General features: G+C 38.2%; 3 protein-coding genes and 1 long non-coding RNA gene across 5 annotated transcripts in view; all 4 read left to right on the top strand.

The window, feature by feature from the left end:
• LOC144649328 (ankyrin repeat domain-containing protein 27-like) overlaps nucleotides 1-1,800 on the top strand; it is an 82,975-nt gene extending 81,175 nt beyond the window's left edge. For both annotated transcript variants that reach the window (XM_078508814.1, XM_078508816.1), the window contains exons 33-34: nucleotides 472-544; nucleotides 1,111-1,800. In XM_078508814.1, coding sequence (XP_078364940.1) covers nucleotides 472-544; nucleotides 1,111-1,248 — 211 coding nt within the window. In that variant the 3' untranslated portion in view covers nucleotides 1,249-1,800. The remainder of the gene's footprint in view (nucleotides 1-471; nucleotides 545-1,110) is intronic.
• Nucleotides 1,801-2,640: 840 nt separating this feature from the next.
• On the top strand, nucleotides 2,641-8,040 carry LOC144652166 (cyclin-dependent kinase 10-like). The gene is made up of 3 exons (XM_078512180.1): nucleotides 2,641-2,732; nucleotides 5,295-5,833; nucleotides 7,226-8,040. The coding sequence occupies exons 2-3, from the start codon at nucleotides 5,299-5,301 to the stop codon at nucleotides 7,843-7,845; spliced, it is 1,155 nt and encodes a 384-aa protein (XP_078368306.1). The 5' UTR covers nucleotides 2,641-2,732; nucleotides 5,295-5,298; the 3' UTR covers nucleotides 7,846-8,040.
• Nucleotides 8,041-11,208: 3,168 nt separating this feature from the next.
• On the top strand, nucleotides 11,209-20,256 carry LOC144649308 (uncharacterized). Its single transcript, XM_078508783.1, has 4 exons — nucleotides 11,209-11,417; nucleotides 13,659-13,928; nucleotides 17,807-17,991; nucleotides 18,798-20,256. The coding sequence occupies exons 1-4, from the start codon at nucleotides 11,312-11,314 to the stop codon at nucleotides 19,014-19,016; spliced, it is 780 nt and encodes a 259-aa protein (XP_078364909.1). The 5' UTR covers nucleotides 11,209-11,311; the 3' UTR covers nucleotides 19,017-20,256.
• Nucleotides 14,047-16,207, top strand: LOC144652165 (uncharacterized). The gene is made up of 2 exons (XR_013570459.1): nucleotides 14,047-14,542; nucleotides 15,865-16,207. It is a non-coding gene; the product is annotated as an uncharacterized LOC144652165 (long non-coding RNA).
• Nucleotides 20,257-20,273: the final 17 nt, after the last annotated feature.

Below are 20,273 nucleotides of genomic sequence, written 5' to 3'. Positions count from 1 at the left end.
CCTTGCGGCTTCGTGATTGGTTAAAAAACCGTGCTACTTTGCCATCCATTCAGAAGTAAAAACAAAACCAATCGACATAGGTTACATATCTTGTTTTCCTTTTTAAGATGTGAGTTTTGATTTTTAAGTTGTGTACATTGAATAAATCTGATTGGCCAGAGTGATTACCTTGGGTTTGGTTTTACGACACTCAATCAAAAATTGTTCTATATAGAATCTGGACTTCAACGTAAGTCTTAATGAATGGCGTTAATCCAAGACGTTATAACCAGGGATTGAAGTCTTCTGAATTTCGAGCAAAAAACGTAAATAACTTGACTTAACTTTTACTTACAATGCACAGTTCTAGGTTTTTTTTCAGAGATGACTAGATTTTTTTTCTTTTAATAAAGTGATGGAAAATGGCGGTGTATGCGAGACTAAGTGCTTGGTTTGGTTCGGTAATCTGTATACTTGTTTCCTTTATTTCAGACGGAAGTCATTAAAAAGAACTGAGACGATTGATAAGAGTTTTCCAGTCATTGATCTTCACCTTAAACATCAGGCAAGTGTTACAGCAAGGCGCCCAAAAGTGTGACCACTTTTAATTTATTCACATTCTTCGGTGCAGATTTAATCTAATCAGAAGTCAACTGGAACCTATCCTTGGTTTCTGATTGGATGGTGGTTGCACGAAAGAATGTGAATTAATTAAAGGTGGTCACACTTTTAAGCGCCTTGCTGTAAAAAGCTGAGGAGTGTCGGACCGTATTATCTTAGTTTTACAATCTATGACAAAATGAATCGTACATACCAAACTAGTGAATCAGTGATCGTCATAACTAAAAGTGGACGATTTCAGAAACTTGATTCGAGTCAACTGCATGTACTAATGAGGAATAATAAAGAGGAAGTTTTCTGCAAACGTCAAAATTAGTTGCTGGAATGATAGGTTTGGTATAACCATCGCAGTGATTGCAGGAAATTGTTTTGCAACGGTTTTGTCGGCGTTCGTTTTACTGGTTGTTCAGCATAATGCAGCACGTATCTTGCGCGTGAGGGCAAATTACGGCGCTTTTAAAAAGAGCGTCTTCAGTTGTACTCAAAATAAACTTGTCTTCATCTTTGCAGCTTTCCATTCAGCATTTCAACCGCTCATCCCTCCGTAAAGTCCAGACACGTGATCAAAGTCGACCAATGATCGAGGAAGACAAAGATTACGAGGGTGACGTGAGCAGCGGAGATGACAAGGATGATGCCAGCACGTGATAGTTATATGTCCAACGCGTGTGGATCACATGACGCACAACACAGTGGAAACGCGTGACAGGCTGACAGCAAGAAACGGCAAGGAATGGAACTAGCCTATGAATGGGGCGCCACCAAAATGTGCCAAATTTTGTAGTTTATGTTGGTCGTCTTGAGTCGTCGGTGGCATTGTGGACACGAATAGGGAGAAATTAGTGAACGCCTTTCTCTGTATGAGAAACCATAAGAAAATTTCTTAAAAAGTAAGAGTTTTATGCGTCGCAAGTGCGATGGGTTGATTAAAATGCGTTCAAAGAACGCATACAATATTGTAAGAGTTCGTACATTACATGTGTTCAAGCATACTTGTTATGAGTACTAAAAAGAAGTTTTTTTTTTCTTTTTGTTTCTTTGAGGATTCGGATTTTCGAAATTTAAATAAGTCTGTAGTTTTATATTTTGCCAACTGCTTTTTGTTGAAATCTAAGAAGAACGGTTTTGTTTTGTTTTGTTTTTTCTTTTCCTGCATTTGGTTTTGTACGAAGGGAAATAATAAAGAATTTTATCAATTTTTATTGGTCTGTGTTTGTTGGTATCCTTTTTGGGTTTGTCCAAGAAATTTCACCTTTGGAGAGTTTTTTTTTTCTGTTTTCACCACAAAGAAGTATTTAAATTTGTTTGGTCAGAAGCTTCTGTTTGGTATAATGATACGCGTATGGAATTCTTCTTGGCCCCATGAATTTGAAAAACGATATTTGCCTCATCTTTAGTGGTCGCAATTTTGTTAACTGGGTTCGGATGAATTCGCAAGAAGTAACCGGATCTCTCCCGTAAAATGGACTACCTGATTATTCCATTTCGCTCTTTGTATTTTTTGCCCTTCCTTATTCCTCGCACATATAACCGCAATAACGGCTAATAAACTATATGACATGCCTATCGCATAATGTACACTACTTTTCACTACTTTACACTACTAGTGAATCTGGATTTTTTTTTACATTTTGAAAAAAAAAAAAATTGGTCGGTCTGGCGATGGGAAACGAAACATTTTATTTGGATGGCCTCAGAATAGACAGGTAACATTTACCTGGTGATTACTTTCTCGCGTTTGACTGTGTTCGCCCTGACATGGCCCGGGGCCTGCCCCGGGGTCCCGGGGGCGCCGGGGGGCGGCGTCGGGGCGGGCCCTGGCGCGGGCGGGGCTCTCGCGTTCAATTTGCGCTTACTTTTGGCAACTTGCGAAACTAACAAAAGTAAATTAAAACCATCACGAAATTAAAAGCGATTGGGTGTGCTACAGAAACAATTTTTTTTCAATATTTGAAATGGGTGTTGGAAATGGGGGAAGCCAGCGGGAAGGAGAATGGATGCGAACGCGACTTAAATTATCCGGGGGTGGGCTGGGCACTAGTACATTCGTAAAAATGGCGAAAAAACGGCTTACAGGCTCTCAGGCAAAGTTGAGTTAATATAAACTTCCTACATTTTATCCAAATTTTGAGGTAAGTGTCGCGTGAAATGCTCAGGACTTTAGATTAGATATTATCTTCTTCCTTCAATGATGTACTCTTTTGGAAGACTTGGCAATGACCGTACGGACTTCTTGCCATATTGAAAACTAACATTTTCTTGCGTGGAAATGTTCAGAATGTTGTGTTTCTTTGCATTTACAAGACTACTTAGCTTCGAAGTTTTAAAAAGGTTTGCGCTGCAGCAGGAAAGTCGTCAATGGTTTGTGAGAAAATATATTTTCTCAGATGGACTAAGCTGATTCCATGAAACAACATTTTTTGCTTATCATTGCCATCTATTACATTTTGTTTGTGTGGTAGCTGGTTTTTGTATAAAAATGCAACATAATTATCACACAGTGACAAGTATATATTTAGGTACATTGTCTGCAATTTGTTTCTTATAAATGCAATTTGTCTGGTTGTCCCAGTGATGACAGGGTCTAGAAGGGGGATCCTGATCCTGCATTCCTGCTCCGTCTGCTCCATATTTACAAAAATTCCGAATCACGAACTTTTTTAATCACTATCCCAAATCCCGTTTTTTCTTTCCCCCAAAAGACATTAAAAAATACTTATTTCTTCAAAAGCTAATAAATGTAAGGTGTAAATTTGCCCTTTCGATTGAAATAGCTGTTCATATCTCAGTATGATGAAAGAGCACGATATGACAATGTGCAAAACCAGCGTGATGGGTCGTCCTGTAACAACCTCGTCCCCAGGTGCTGTTCCCTTCAGAGTAGGAGGAAAAGCGCCCTGGGAAAGAGGTTGGTCCTGTAAGCATGCGCACTGTCCTTGATAGAAAGTTTACCGGAACAACCTCAACTGCGTCTTTTCTTTAGCTTGGTTCAAAGCGAGAAACCACTTAGCGCTCGCCTGGTTGATTCGCTTTCGCTGCTAGAATGTCTATTTGGGTCGAATTCCCGACAGACAGGCAAAAAATCCCGTATCCCGTGCTCAAATTTTGGTGAATCCCACTTCACGGAAAGCAGTCAAATCCCTAATCCTGTCAAAATATTTTGCTTTTTCTCGAATCCTGCACCGTATTTTGGTCAAATCCCGGATCCCGAAAATACCCTTCCAGACCCTGTGATGAGGTAAGTAGAATTTCCCCTCTAGGAAAAATCAGCCCGCCCCCCAGAAATGACTCGATTCTCAGAAATAAGCCACTTTTTTCCTAACCCCTTCAGAAGTATTCAGAAGGTCAAAGAATGCTGATGGACATATCCCCTCTGAAAAGACTACAGGGGTGGGAAATGACTACACGAGTGGGAGGAGGATATAAAATGGAATGGCTCTCTGTAGCCTGCATGCACTCTGTATTCTGATCTGTCTAAATTTGTATGCCTAGGACTTAATCTTAATGTGGAGGCATGATATTATAAGTGCAATCGGTCATTGCATAATTAAGACTTGTATCAAGATCAAAAGTTTAAGCTCTGGCTATTGGCTATTGCATTCTTTTTCAAGTCATTTTATCCTAACAATACCCCTCTCCACCCAAAGGGGGCTGGCAATCCTGCTTCGCACACAAATTTTCACAAAATTCATGTGTCATGTGAGATAAACTTATAATAGAGCCAGGATTCAAGCCAGGATCATGTTTTTTTAGATAGCAATCCTAACCCTATTATAACAGCTAACTGCAAGCAACCCAACCTAAAGTAGGAGCAACCCAAGCTACAGTAGGCTAATCGGAGTGCTATTTAGGCTAACCAAGGTGCTATTCAGACAAACTGGAGTGCTAGTTTACAGGGCTCGAGACTAACTTTTTTGAAACCTTGAGCCATAAAATGTTCCCTAAATCTTTATCTTTTTTTTTTTACAAAATTGGGCTTTGTTCTTTACTATAAAAATTGTACATACGTTTTTGTCAACTAAATTGTTTAAAGCTTCACATTCTATAATGTCAACAGTTACTTGTTAGTTATATTCTCTGAGAGAGGATTTTAATAAATGCGGTTTCTTGCCACTAATGCCTGATTTTTTCACTCGCCATTTTGGCTAGTGAAAGGCAAAAACCTACTAGCCAAAACTGCATTTTTACTAGCCTTTGGCTAGTTGGCTACCGTTAGTCTCGAGCCCTGTTGTTAGGTTAACCTGGCTTGGATCGTAGCTTGAATCCTGGCTCTGATCGTAGCTCGGATCCTGACTCAAATCCTGGCTCGGATCCTGGCTCGAAACCTGGCTCGAAGTTTAGGTATCTGTGTGTCATGTATACTTTGAACAACAAATTTAGTCATAAATTCTTGAATCGTGTTTCTCTTCTTGGTTTTTTTTCAAGTAATGATGCATTATCATTTAGCTGCACAAGAAAAATTTTTAATTCAAATATAGCAAAAGACAGTGATAAAAAATCAAACATCATTATAGCAGCAAGACATAAAAACTACCCTGCAGTTGCTATATTATAAAACTATTTAAGTTTACTAGCAAATCCTAAAGATGTATAGAAGTCAACATAACTATCATTAAAAACTGCATGCTCTTACGTCAGTTTCTCCTTTTCTTCATTTTCTTATTTAGTTAAAAGACCAATGCTTTCTTTTTCAGAATCATGCAACCAGAGAAAAGTGAGCAAGGCGTTCACCTAACATCCATCGAAACCTTTGAAACGAAAAAAATTCCAGAAGAACACTGCTATGGCCAATGCAGACCAGTCACTGAGTTTGAAAAACTTAATCGAATTGGAGAAGGGACGTATGGTGTGGTTTACCGTGCTCGTGATACGAAATCCAACAAAATAGTGGCGCTGAAGAAAGTGCGAATGGAGAGGGAAAGAGATGGGATTCCTCTGACTGGATTACGGGAAATAAGTCTGTTGTTAAATCTTGAGCACAAGAATATTGTTCAGCTTATAGAAGTAGCTGTAGGGAAGCACTTGGATAGTATTTTTCTTGTAATGGAGTACTGTGAACAGGATTTAGCAAGCTTGCTGGATAACATGCCGTCACCATTCAAAGAAGCTCAGATTAAATGTTTGATGTTGCAGCTGTTCCGTGGTGTTCAGTATCTTCATGAGAAGTTTATTGTACATCGAGATTTGAAGGTGTCAAATCTTTTGTTGAATGGGAAAGGAATTCTTAAAATAGGTGAGTGACCTATTCAGATTCTTCATACATTTAGATAGTTAGCCTGTGAGCAGGCTCTCTATTTGGGAGCAACGTGAATCTCTCTCCTCGAGGGGCGATACCGTGAGCGCGGAAGGCGCAAGTTTCAGCGAGCGAAGCTTGTGCCCAGTGGCTTGCTTCGCTTGCCAAAACTAATGCCTTTGGCGCTCCAAGAAAGCAGAGGCGGATCCAGGATTTCAAAAGGGGGGGGGGGGTGGATTGCAGACCATTAGGGCCTAACCCTAACCCTAACCCTAACCCTAAGTGGCGGCAGACGGCGAAACGTGGCGTAACAACAACCAGACATGAGCGAGAGCTAATTTTTCTTTCTTTCTTTATTTTCTATTTCAAGTAAAGTGACATTTCGAATTTTTTTTTCTGAAAAATGGGGGGTGGATATCCACCCTATCCACCCCCCCTGTATCCGCCCCTGGAAAGATTCACGTTGCCCCGGAATAGAGAGCCTGCTTGTAGGCTTTTAGATGGATAGTAGAGAAAATAATTAATTTTAAGAATTCCCTCATGTTTACAAACAAATAGAAAGTATGAGAAGATTTTTCATGCGAGTTTTGTTTAATTTTTTACTCTTGTGAGTCAAACAAAAGCTGTGCGGGTTCCCATGAGATCATTCGGGACACTATCTGGTTTAAAACTTAGAAAACATTGGACCAACAATGGAGCAATCTGATTGGTTGATTTTAGGGGTGACTTTTGGGGTCATTTTGCCTATTGCGATAGGCAACTATTGTAACTATCGATAGTTAATGAAACTATCGCGATTGTTATCGATAGTTGATTTTGCGATCGATGCATCGCTATCGAAGCACTCCCAATCGCGATGCATTGATAGTTCGATGTATTGTTACACCCCTAGTTGATTTTACTTACGATTTTTTCTGCCTACCTTTGTCATGTGATAAGAAGATTAATCATAATTATAACAAAATTCTTGTATCTGATTGGTTCTTAGCACACTCTATTTTTTCACCAAATTGGAGCACACACAGCTTAAGTGTCCAATAACAAAGTGTCCAATTACAAGGTGTGCAATAGCAAGGTGTCTGATAACAAAGTTCGCATTCTGCGCATGCACATGCACATGTCTTTTCTCCATGGCTGTTAAATATTCAAACACTCCAAAACTAGGGATATAGCTAAGATTTGAAACTGGTGGGAATTTCTTTGCTATAGGCGGGTACTAGTCATGAAAATGGCTTTAAAACCTACTCAATTTTCCCATTCGCTAGTAACCTTTATAGGCAGTAAAAATTCATGCAACAGACAGGTGTTTTAGTGACCCAGCTCCTGGTTTTAATCTACATCCCTGAATTTGAAAACTATATTGTTTATGTGTTTATTTTTGTTTTTCTTTAGCTGACTTTGGTCTTGCTCGTAAATTTGGTTACCCATACAAGCCCATGACTCCAATTGTGGTCACATTGTGGTATCGTGCGCCTGAGCTTCTGCTTGGCTCCAAAGTACAGACCACCGCTGTAGACATGTGGGCTGTAGGATGCATTTTTGGTGAGCTGCTCGGCAAAGTGCCACTTATGGCTGGCAAATCAGAGATCAACCAGTTTCAACTGATTGTAGACTTACTGGGGACACCCAGCGACCAGCTTTGGCCGGGATTTTCAAGTCTTCCTGGGGCCAAGTCAATGAACTTTAAACGCCAACCTTACAATAATCTTAAACACAAGTTTTCTTGGTTAAGTCCTGCAGGACTGACTCTTATCAACCATTTGTTGATGTATGACCCTTGTAAAAGAGCTACAGCTTCTGAATGCTTGCAAAACTCATATTTTATCGAGAAGCCATTTCCTATTCAACCAGATATGATGCCAACTTTTCCTGAGCACCGGAACTATAGCAAGAGACCCTCTGATAATCAGGCTGGGGAGAAGCGGCCAGTACCCCAGGAGGCTGAACATGAGTTTCGAAGAGGCTTTGCAGATTTTGGGCCTCAACTGCCACAAAAGAAGAAAAAGAAATAAAATTGCTGGTGCCAGTTGTTCAAATGATGGAAAATGCTATCCACTAGATAAATCACTATCTAGTTATTCCTTTTTTTGGTTAACACTTATCTACTGGATAGCTATTTCTCTGGTGGATAGCATTATTCATCCTTTGAAAACCTGGGCCTTGGTTTACTTTTTATTGCTGCTCAAATAAAACAAAATTTTGTGCTATTTCTATTATGCTTACTGTTCAGTTTATCAGAAAGATGGAGAATCGAAAAAGGCAGATTTCCAAATATTAAAATTCTACCTTGGTTCTGAGACACAGGTATTTAAATCAAAATAAATTGTTGTTTATCTCTCACTCTTGGCATCAATGTGATTTCTTTTGTTTTTATTCCCTGGAGTGTTGGCCCTTGGAGCCAAGTTAGAATTTTAGTATTCCGAGTCATTAACTTGATGCTATGATGCTTAGGCAATTTGACAACACAGTAGCGAAGATGATTTACATTTGTTGTTTGTCAGCATTGACTCAATTCAGCTATAAACCCTGTATAGTTAAGATTTCAACGTTGGAACTAACCGTTGAACTTGGACGCAACTATAGAGTACAATATAAAGAGTTTCGTATTGGACTTCATTTTCTAAGTCATTTGTTCAGAGTGGTTCAGGGCTAGAAAGGGTCACGAGGTCAATATTTATCTTTTTATTGGACTTTTACAGTGAATTTTATAGCAACGATGTTTTTATTGTGTTCCTACAGTTTGTCATAGTTTTTGACCCTAATTATTTCATTCAATCGATTTTCTAAGGTCTTCTAACTAAACAGATATTAGGAGGTGCCCACTGGAAACGTAAGACTCAGCAAAGCACTCAGAATAAGCCAATCAGAATTCAGCCCGGGAAAACATGCAACCAGTACCAAGTGCGGGAAAATCTGACCTCTGACGTCATCAAAGTTGTAAAACGTGAACCACATACTTTTAAAGTTTTTTTTTAGCATTTTATTGATGTCAACAATGAAATTTTCGTGCTTATTTTCATGTCTCCAGACTACGTTTCTTTAAAGATTCGACGTTTTAGAAATTACGAAAGCTCGACTTTGAGAATTTTGTTTACAAATAAAGCCTACAAGAGAATAGGTTTAAGACATTTTTACCGTATTTGAGACCTTTCTGCTTTAGTAAGAACATATTTTGGCATCAACCATGGTTTACAGCTTTATAACGGACTCTTCGAAAATATTTTTTCGAACAACTCTGTCCTCGAAATTTTGCAAAGTTGTTAAAACTTCACAATTCCTACTTTCTTGATAAAATGTCCCCCAAAACCAAGTAAGCGTGCAAGGAAACTGAAGATTACACCTCTACAAACCACCTATCAGTTGCCAAAATAAAATGGAAAAAATCATTTGCCTAATTTTTTTATGACAGAATATTTGGTACACCAAGAGGTTCTGCCATCATTCAGTTTTGAATTCACTTCTGAGGGGTGGGGGAAATAAAAATTAAATGCAACTCTAAATGATAAATACTGACTACATAAGCCGTACGATCGCTCCGATAATTCTTGCCATTCTCCAGAGTTTTCAAAATTTGGTGCGATGTACCCTATTTCTTTTAAAATCACTGATGTATCACGGTCTCTCGGCAAGTTTTCCGCCTTAAATTTATTGGAGAGGTGTCTTTAGAGTACTGGCAATTTCTTTAGATTGAATCCAGAAAATCTTTGATGACCTTTGATGTTCTACCGAAACAGCGTTTATTTTTATCGAAGAATCTGGCATTTTGAGGTCACGTGTCAAGAGGCATTTGAGTGGGTTGTACACGCAGTAACAATTACTGCGTGCTGATGGCTCCTAATGGTGTCATTACGCCTTTTGTGAAGGGTTCCGAGTCTTGTTGTCACATCTTTCACGGAAGCTGGTTTTAAATTAGCTTAGATTAGTAGCTAATTGATAAACACTTTGCATGCACAACGCCGAACTGAGAAAACTAAATAAAAACGGTGAAATTATAGTAAGGTTACACTTCTTAAAATAGGATAAATGTTTTGAACTTAACTACGTCGTGAAGTGCAAACATCATGGTATATACATTCCATTGAATTGACTTTAAGTTGTTTATGTCGTGATGTTGTACTAAAGCTAGTAACAAGACACCAAAAAATGTGTTTTATAGCCGTGTGTAATAAAAACTACTTGGATCAATATTTGTAACATTGCATGCTTCAAAGATCAAAGCTATACTGATACCTTGAAACATCATAATAAACTTATGCAACATCACTGCTTTCCTTTTTTAACTTATGCCGTGCAGAAAATTCCACCTGGCTTTAAAGCGTTTACCTGGTTCATTGTTTAGCGCGATTATTTGTTCCATAGGATTCAAATGAATTGTACCTTCTTGCAAAAAAAAAGTTCTAGTTTTTTTTTCTAGCCGTAGCGTGTTACACACGAGATCTCATACTTCAGTTGATTTAGAACACATTTGTGGCCCTCGTCTCCGTACGTCAACTTAAAAAATGACATGACATTTTACATAAACACGTTTATATAATGCATTTAAAGAATAACTCTAAAGAACTAGGAGTTTACTTTTAGAATTATGATGACGTCGGAACTCGGAAGTCAAGTGTCAACTTGTTCTTATATTTGGACTGCAGATCAAAATCTTTTAAGATTTAAGATTAAAATCTTTCTTTCAGCACGTAGAATTTATAATCCTATGTTGCAAACAAAAACCGCTTATTTTTGAAATGACGAGTATCGCAAGCAATTTTTTGTGTCCTTGAGATACAACTTTTGGAACTTCAATATTTTAAAAACATCTCAGTCTCCTCGGGCGCAGGAATTTGCATGCGTCAGTTTTGATATAATATCGTCCCTAACTTCTACCATACAAAATATGGTCATTTGCAACACATGTCATTAAAATACTTAACTAAAGTACTGATTTAACAATGTGTTTCCTTGTACCTACTGGTCACACATTTTACGCTTTTAACATCCATCTCCGTTAAAATACTCCGCCGATTTTCTCTTTCTTTGAAGGTTTTGAACTGCTTATAGCGGAGGCCCGGCTCATGTAGCGTGTTTCTAAAATGTCCAGAAACCAATATTTTTGTGCTATTTCGAAATGTGTTTGGTTATGATATTTAAAAAAAAAATTGCGAAGTAAAAACTAAACTTAACTGCTCTTTATTTTTCGTTTAACATTACAAAGCCACCATGCTGGTGTAGATTTGGCTCCGACAATTCATTCAAAAATGAAACTTATTTATGCAAGCAGCCTGTAGATTTGTTATATGAATGAGTGCAAACGATACGATAGACACTCCATATTGAAAAGGCATTTGTTTCATTGACGCAGCCTGAATGCTCTCACAAATATTGCTCTGATGAGAAACAAGGGCGTCAGAAATACAGATCTCGGGATAGCGCGTTTGGCTGTTTCTCCATCTCTCAGTCAACGAAAAGCTCTATTTTTTGCCCCGTTGAATTATGAAGAATATCGTGTTGGGCATTTTAGTTCTGTTTTGTGTACTCCATGGTTTAACAGTGATTCCGGGAGTGAAAGGAAGACGGTTACGGAGAGAACAACCAGCATGTAAGTCTTATATTATTTATGAGGCGCCATTGCTCTCAAAGCTACACGAAAGAGAACAATTCTACATTGGACTAAACACGTAAAAAACAGAACGGATTTAAGCTTGTTAGAGTCGATTTTCATTTTAGTAAAGACTTCAAAACTACTACTTCGTTTTTGGTAAACGTAGATCAGAATGTAGAATTTGATGAGCTATATTTCTTATATTACTCTTCGGCATAACCTACTTACACAAAAAAATTTGATAAAATACTAAATAAATACATTTAAAAATAGTTTTGAAAAACTCGACTTTGAACAATAGACTTGATCGTAAACGTACTTGCAGATATTTATAATTTACATCGTTAATATAAACTTTATTTATAAGAAACGTAGCTAAAAGATTAGTTTATGAAATGGAAATTCTAAATGCCTAGCCTTACTTCGTTTTCTCTCCTTCAACCGATATCTTAAAAGTGAGCCCACACTCGTGTAAGCGGATGTTGTCGTCTTCTCTCGAATAAACCTATACCGACCGATACCGACCTATACCCGGGCCTAATTTCACTGATTTATGACAATTTCAGAGTGTTTGACATTTCAAGATAAAGTTAAGAGCACAATTTGTTTGTACTTTGGTTAATGTAGAAAACACATCTTTGATCAGACTAAATACACCATGTAATTAGATGTAAACTCATGCATTTAGTTTAACGATCTATTAACCCATTTTACTACATATTTTGTTTAAGTTCCTATTCTTATTGACGTCTTATTTTGTTAGTATCGGGACAGTTCAATTCCTCACCAGTTTATTCTCGTTTTTTTAGCACAGTTCATATAGTAGATATTTAAGCAGCTTTATATCTTTACTATGAACAAACAAAACCAGAGGGCAGTCCACATTTTTCCGGACATAAAAATTAAAGGAAAAAGAACACAGTTTTGAAGGATCTTCGCAGTTATACGCAACGTTGAAATAGTGCGATATCTGATGAAAATGCAAAGAATTCTTTCTCTTTCATTCCTGAAAGTTTACAAATCTTATCCTGATTAAAATTGCTGTTTAACTCTCTCTTTTTATGCTATGGCCTTCACCGACAATGTTGACCTAATTACGCCGGAATTTAGATCTTACCTTGACTTTGTTTAGACCGACAGGCCGAAGGACATTGAAGTTTTTTGGTCGGAACATTTCTACGTTCTGTTTAGTAATGTAAACTGACAGTTTTAAATTTAGGAAATAGTATAATGAAAAGTCTCGAATAAGAGGTCGACCACGGAACACCTGGAGACGTTCGCTAGAAGCAGAGATCAAGTCCATTGGCAAGCGAATTGGTACCAGCTAGAGAGGGATGCACAGGACAGGAGGCTATGGCGAGAGCGTGTTGATGGCCTATGCTCCTGAGAAGGAGAACATGTTCTCGTTCCGTACTACTTCATACAACCTGCGTGGAAACTATATACTGGAAATGCCCAAACCGAAAACTACAACTTTTGGTCTCCAATCCTTTACTTATATATCTGGCGACAAAAGAATGGAATTTTCTATCTAATTTTATAAGATTATGTAACTTCTCAGACTTCAAAAAGCACATCAGCAAAGACAATTCATGAAACGTGTAACTGGCATTTTTATAATTAGTTAATTTAAGTCAATTTGTAAATATGTTAATAGCAATTTATATTTTTTAATTTTTCGTTATCAAATATTTTGTTCTCGGAAATATTAGCTTGTCAAGCTACTCTGAAATTCGAGATTAAATAAAGTTTATGATGATGATGATGATGATGAAGGGCTACTACTATAACAAAAAGTCAGAAGATGCTCAACATACAATAGCAGGCTGTTCTACTCCTCCTCCCCAAGCCTCTCGCGGCTGCGCCGCTTGCTTGTGCGCGCCTTAAAAGTTTTATACGGCTTTAGACAGCACAAAGAACTGATGAAAAACGGTTGGTTGTCTTTTAGGGTCCTCCGTAAAATCCCAGGCTACCGATCAGGTTGAGCTTGTTCTGTTCTTGAGTATACTGATACCTTAAGTGTATTCAAGAGAATTCTTTATATTTTCTTGGTGTATTTTATGGTGGTTATATAGAATGTGGACGCTTAGCTTTACCTAACAAGCTAACACGCACTATACTCAATAGATCACTGTAACCTAATATAAGTGGTTAAAAGAGTTGGTATTTATTTCTGTTTTGTAAACAATATGTCTACAGTGTAATTAAGTGAACGTTATGTTCTTGTCTTTTTTGCAGCGCCTAACAATACAACAAGTGTTTTCACCAAGCATGACGACATCGCTCATTTCACGTGCACAGCACGTGGCCAGGTCACCATCAGCTGGAAAAAGGAGGAAACAGATCTGACGAACAGCGACCTTGGAGTAGCGATGCTGTCAATGAAAAATGGCGACACTTTAGAGAGCCATTTATTTATTGCCGTAACAGATGATGATGTACGAGGAACATACACGTGTATGTCGAGCGAGAATTCAGACGAGGCCCTGCAAACCTTCATTATTGAAAGTAAGATACTAATAACTTATATATTTCTTTTTTCGATTCTGCGAAGAAAGCCTTAAGATGCAATCAGGTTCTCGAAGAGTCACCAAAAATGTAACGTTTAAACACGTGACACAATTTACAATTTTTAATGTGAACCTGTTATAGGTATGTCCCATTTTTATACCTCTCGAGCTCTCACCTTCCCTCTCTCCCGCTTTTCTCTCATTTGTTTTGATTCGCTACAGAACGATGGTGTAAGGAAAAAATTCGCTTGATGACGTGCAACTCTAAGCACAGATTGTCACCTTGTAAAAGTTTTAAACACTGACAAAAGAAAAAACCTTGTAGTATACTTTCCCTTCCTCTCAGTATAAGCTTCCATTTGATAAACCCTTTAGCGTGAACGTAAATTAATAAAGCTCCATAATGATCTACTTTTGGCGCACAAATTTGCATACAATTAGTTTTGCTCTAAGAGTAGATGGGGGGAAGGGGCAGGAAAAGTCTCTCCCCTCCCCAATATACCTATTTCCCGAGTGGAAAGCCTGCTTGTAAGTAACCTGAGATCATGCCCTCCCTCCCCACTTGCCACTCCGGGGAAGGAGGGCATGATACATTTACTTGTCGAAACGCATGTAAAAAAATAGGTCACCAAGGGTGACATGAGTCTAATGCCGTATGGCATAGTGATACAGATTGCGCGGTTTTCGTAAGCCGGTTAAAATTGGTTAGAGGTTTGTGTTCGGGAGTTTAATTTAAAATGCTTATAGCAAGCTAGGGGCATCGTGGATGATTATGGATGAAAACGAAACAGTCATAAATGTTACATGCTTCACAAAATTTAAAGTATGAACAGGAGTTGATGTTACTTCTTCCGTATTGTCCGTAAAAGCAGAAACGATTAAACATTTGGACAAGATTGCGTGACGATTTACAAAAAGCATGTTCATTACAACAAGGGTTGAAGAACTTCACATCGTTTTCTTTCAGATTTTTCACCATTTTGACGATGACTCTTGAAACAGATTTTGCAATAAAAGCACTTGAAATAGTGACTGTTACTCCATTGTACTGTAAGCACTTAGTGACAGATTTTCCTAAAAACGGGTGTAAATGCTCACGTCAATATAATGATGACCTTTTGAACGCTGGAAACTAGGCAATTATTATCGAGCTACCATACACAGGAGCGAAGACTGTTTATCATGATGTACAAATTTCGCGAATCATCACTTCCATATCAATGTAACCATTTTATGATTTTTCTAGCTGTAAGAAGAACTTAAGATCTCTGAGAGTCGTAAAAGCATGAAATTCGATTTCAGTGTATGGCAAAGGCCGGGACAGTGTAATACTGCAAAGCGGCCAAACAAACGCATTTTGATTTAGTCGCGTAACTTGATTTACATTTATCCATGTACATCTTTTATTTTTGAAGGTTTTTGTTTGCACTGTAAAGAAAAAATTGGTCAAAATTCGAATGACTTAAATACAAAAACCGAGGTAAAGTTTTCTATTTTTTGAAACAAAATAAATATTTGGTCGCATTGTGTAAATAAACGCGAGTCGCCGTCGAAATATTTTTTCTCAAAGACGTCTTGCTTTTTAAGCAAAACGAAAACACAAGTGCTTAACTGAACTGAAAACGAAGATTTATTTTCACAAAAAGCTTACAAATGTCTTAACTGGAAAATTATTTCGTCCTGTTCAAGGGTTGAATAATCGTGACTTGAGAAAGAACTTTTAATTATGCGTGGGAACACGTGTCGCTGATTGGCTGTTTTTAATTGAAACTAATCGTGCGTGTCCGTACGGAGTCCGTTCTTGCAGCTGATCATTGTTTTCTACATTACAGCGAACGATTATCGATCCCGAACCATTCCCTTGGGATTGCTAACAGCTTTTTTCATATAACAAAGAGTCTAATGCGCATGCGCAAAGTGCACGCAAGCATTAGACTCAAAAACCGGATTCTGGTTTTTCTTCTGATTGGTCGAGAAACAATACTAAATGAAGCGGTGTAGACTGATTGGCTGTAGTATTTCAACGAGACTTCCGGTCAAATGCTGGTGCTAATGGCTTTCTTCTACGTTAGCTGAAGCCCGGGGGGGTACTCCCTAAAATTTACCACGGGGTGTGCCGCTGAGTCTCTGAGACTCTGGACCTGTTCCAGAGAAAAAAAGCTGAATTTGCGACCCTGTTCCAGACAAACATTGCAAAATAGGTACCCTGTTCCAGACAATATCCACAATGGAAATATATGTAGATAGATATAAAAACACTAGCATATACATCACAAAGCGCTCACTCTGGCTCACTTGACTTCTTCAGTGGCTCGGAGATAAAGCGATTTGAGGAGCGGAGTTTAATAGCTAACTTTGATCGTGTTTAGTCCGGATTCTGGGGAAAAAAACGACCCTGTTCCAGAGTCAAAAGGGTGATTTTTATACCCTGTTCCAGAGTCAGAGAGGCAAAAAGCATACCCTGTTGAGCGGCACATACCCGTATAGCCCTTATATGGGAGTTACCCCCCCCCCCCGGGCTGAAGCCCCGACAAATTTTAAGTGTAACTCACTGAATGCAGAACAGATAGAGTGTTCGACAAAGCGTAATTTGTTTTCGTGACGGTGTTTTGGCAGTTCATCGAATGAGTTTCGGGAAAACAAATTCACCAAACAATATTCCAGAGGGGTTGGAATGTTTACAGTGTTTACTTAAAAGCTACACGATGCTATCCGCGCCGTGAAACAGCTCATCTGTAAATTCCTTTTTTGTGAGCTGTAAGGGACGCCATCTATCGCTGATAAATATATATTCGCGAGCGCCATTTCTCCCTGCTACTGAAAGAATTTTTATTTTAGCACCGCAAAGTTTAAATTCAGGCTGTACATGTAGAATTATTCTGTAGACGTTTTTCACGCCTCGTGGAAATCCGAGTCCCGAATTTGCCGCCGTCTACAAAGAGTGGTTTGACAGTTCGACGACACCTTACTTTATTTAAATTTGGGGGCGGTTGGCGGCCGGTTAAATAAATGTATCAGGCGTTCTTTTTCCCTCTCTCATCTTTCTAAGGAAAAAAAACGCCTGATCGCAGGTTAGCTTGTAAGTTATAACTTATAAGTACAGCATGATATTTGCATCGCCGACATCATGTCTGTTCCATGAAGTGGGCTTCATTTACAAATATTTCTGTTGTTTAGTTGGGACTTTATTTTGATCGTGAAACAAAATTTTATGCTGAAATCAAAGCAGTAAAACAAAAAATATATAAAATGCGATTATTTTATTTACCAGCAAGACAAAACAAAAAAGAAATAGGTTTTTTCAGTTTATTTTTTTTACTGGCTAATATATTCTTCTTGTACAATAACTAAATTTAAACGTAAAGTAGCTTTTCATGTCAGAGAAGACGTCGACTGCAAATTTTGGTACCTTTCAATGACATACGTTCGATTCTTATGTTTACTAGTGTTTCATGTTCTGAAGCAGGAGCCATAATTATGGCTCCTGTCTGAAGTTATCACAAATAAATTCACTTGTTTCGGACGTTTGATTGCTTTTTGAATACCTTACAAAAATTCGTCTGGCGTGGTGAACGAAAGAATGGCAAACAACTGATCATGGTTACCTTGGTTTGTTTTTTTTCACCTCCCCCCTTTCTGACAAATCACGATGTTTTGAGAAAATCGAGCTCAATAATCGTTTTATCATTCGATCACGGTTTGCACAATTACCTTCAGGAACTGAAAGCCGCGCGCTTCCTTGCTTCGCCTTCGATGATACGAGCCGGTCTTCATCCAATTCTCATCAGTTCTTTCAGATATTACCTTATATAACGCTTCAGTACTACTACAGCAGCAGACAAATCTTCTCAATTTAATGCACTGATTTTTTTCCAGATGACCCCGAACGCGAGGGAATGTTGTCCACTGAAGACTACTGGGCAATCATTTTGTCCTTAGTTATCAGCTTTATTATCGCGGTTTCCATAGCGTTTTTCTTGTGGCGTGGAAACCGGAGACTCAAGAAAGCCCGTGAAGAGGCGAAGGCACAGAGATCGAGGAACAATCATGTAGGGGCTCAGGTATGTACTAAAAACGTGATCAAGATTTGTGTACCCAATAACAAGATTACAAAAAGGATCTCTTAATTTTGAACAAGCAGGCTGTAAGTAGGGGTATGGTATGAGAAAACAGACTTTTCTCTTTGCGCTTAATTGTTTCGAATTCCCCGCTTGACAAAGTTGTCTACGATTCAGTATGGAACGGGCGAAGAATTGGAAGAGTTAGGTAAAAGCACGACTCGTGAAGGCTATTATTGTTTACAGTTAGGGACGGACCTTAATTTTTTGGATGGGGGGAGGGGGGGGGGGATGGTTTTGAAAAATATTGATAATAATTGTTTCCAAGGCCTAGAAAGACAATGTATAATAAAACGTAGGTGGAAATTCGAAAAAAAATGTTTGCAGAGGTGCATTAAGTAAAAAAGAAAAGTTTGCAGCATAAATTTTTCATACCCTTCCCCCTCCAAGAAAATAATGGTCCGTCCCTTATCTACAGCTGGGTCGCCCACTACCTCTCGGAACGAGTTAATTCATTGGTTCTTAAAACAATAGATAACAGGTGACAACAATTATGCCCCTAGCCCTGAATAACAATAGAGGTAGTGTTTACAGCGGGCGAATGAAAATAGAGGTTCCAGAGAGGTAGTGTCTTACTGCTACAGCTGACTGCTATAATTTGGAAAAGACCATAAAATCGCTGAAAATATAATTCGATAATATACGATTTAGACTAATTATTCTTGCGTTTGACTGCTTGGCAAAACGAATTGATGTTATAAAAATAATTTATGTCATCGCTACATTTTTTTCTTCCTCTTTCCTTCCAGGAAAACCTTGCTGTGGAAGAAGAAGTTGTTGATATTGGAGTAAACGAGAAAGGAAGTGAAGATGAGAACGAGAACAAGAAGAAACCGATTGAAAATGGAAATAACAACACACCAGATATGAAGGACAAAACAGTGACTCCCTCGGACAATAAGACCGAGGTGGTCATCGAGTCTGCTCCTAATGGGAAAAAGGCGAAAGAAAGCAGCACACAATTTTAAATAATAAGCATAATTATGGCAGGCTGATTGTAACTGCTATATCCAGGTTTAGACGAGCTTTTCTCACAAGATGCTCTTTATATGACTTAAACGTGTAGCATCGTGTATAAAGTTTTACTTCTTATAGTACCTCGTTCAAATCAGCAAAAAAAACACGTTTACTTTAACAAGATGTAAAATATAACAAAGCTGAAAGGAGCTACCTTCACTTCAAAATAATACAGTGAAAGGTGTGTTCGTTATATCAGGGTTCCTTTTCATATATCATTTTACTATTTCTGCGGGAAAGAATATCGTTCGTTCATAATACCGGGGTTAAAGCTTGCACTTTCAGTTTCGTTATAGTGGAAACTTTTAAGTTAGTAAGGAAAATGTTAAGCAAAAAAGTTAGTTAACAAATCAGCTAACTTCATTTAAATAAAACACGTTTAAGGTATGAAGGATGTTGACGGGATTTTAAACTGCAAAGTACACTTTACTGGTCTGATTGTGTGGCATGACTAACTTGAGGACTTGTTTGTGTAATAGCTAATATCTGTGTACGTAAAATAAGCTAGGTCGTTAAGCATAATTTTTATCAATAGTTCGTACCAGTAAAAATCGATCGATCTTTTTGGGAGGTGGCGTTGCTAAGGTTCATTTTTACCAATGTAGCATTCTTAAAGAAGTTCTCAAAGGTTCTCCGCAGTGGATCTGGTTCAGTTTGCTTCACAGTCCTTCACTACGCTCTGTGATTGGTTTAAAATCTCCCGCCACTTTGTCATCATCCAGAATGGAACCAAAGCCAATCATGACTCGCTCGCACGTGTTTTCGGGCGCTTTACGGAGGCTACGTGTTTGCTTCGAGTTTTAATAGGTTCATTGGATTCCCCATGTGCCAGAGTGATTACTTTGGTTTTGGTTTCTCGAAACTCGATTAATTAATGAGTGATAAGGTACAGAGGCCGAGCCATTCCACCTCGATCTTAGTAAGACATTTTCTTGTAAATTTCTTTTTTTAATTTTTTTGTGCTTCTTTTCGGCTTACTTTAAAAACTTTTCATATAATACTACGAAGCAAGTGCATCAACAATCGACTTTTAAACCCTATTAAGCAGGTTTCTAGGAGTAAAATGCCCCAGAATTGTTATTGCCGGTGTATGTCCCAAACAATTCAAGCGCTGCATTTTTAAGTCTATACATATAAAAAAGAAACTTTATTAAAACAATTAAGCAAATAATAAAGTTAGTTTTACTGACAGGCGTGATGTTTTCATT

This window comes from Oculina patagonica, chromosome 4, assembly GCF_052425735.1.
Source record: "Oculina patagonica isolate OP01 chromosome 4, crgOcupat, whole genome shotgun sequence".
In the NCBI taxonomy this organism is placed as follows: Eukaryota; Metazoa; Cnidaria; class Anthozoa; order Scleractinia; family Oculinidae; genus Oculina; species Oculina patagonica.
This window is presented reverse-complemented; position numbering and strand designations above follow the sequence as displayed.

Coding starts and splice junctions, on each gene's coding strand:
- LOC144652166 (XM_078512180.1), top strand. CDS start 5,299: ATGCAACCAGAGAAAAGTGAGCAAGGCGTTCACCTAACATCCATCGAA. Junction 5,834..7,225: donor GAAAGGAATTCTTAAAATAG/GTGAGTGACCTA, acceptor GTTTTTCTTTAG/CTGACTTTGGTCTTGCTCGT.
- LOC144649308 (XM_078508783.1), top strand. CDS start 11,312: ATGAAGAATATCGTGTTGGGCATTTTAGTTCTGTTTTGTGTACTCCAT. Junction 11,418..13,658: donor ACGGAGAGAACAACCAGCAT/GTAAGTCTTATA, acceptor TCTTTTTTGCAG/CGCCTAACAATACAACAAGT. Junction 13,929..17,806: donor GCAAACCTTCATTATTGAAA/GTAAGATACTAA, acceptor ATTTTTTTCCAG/ATGACCCCGAACGCGAGGGA.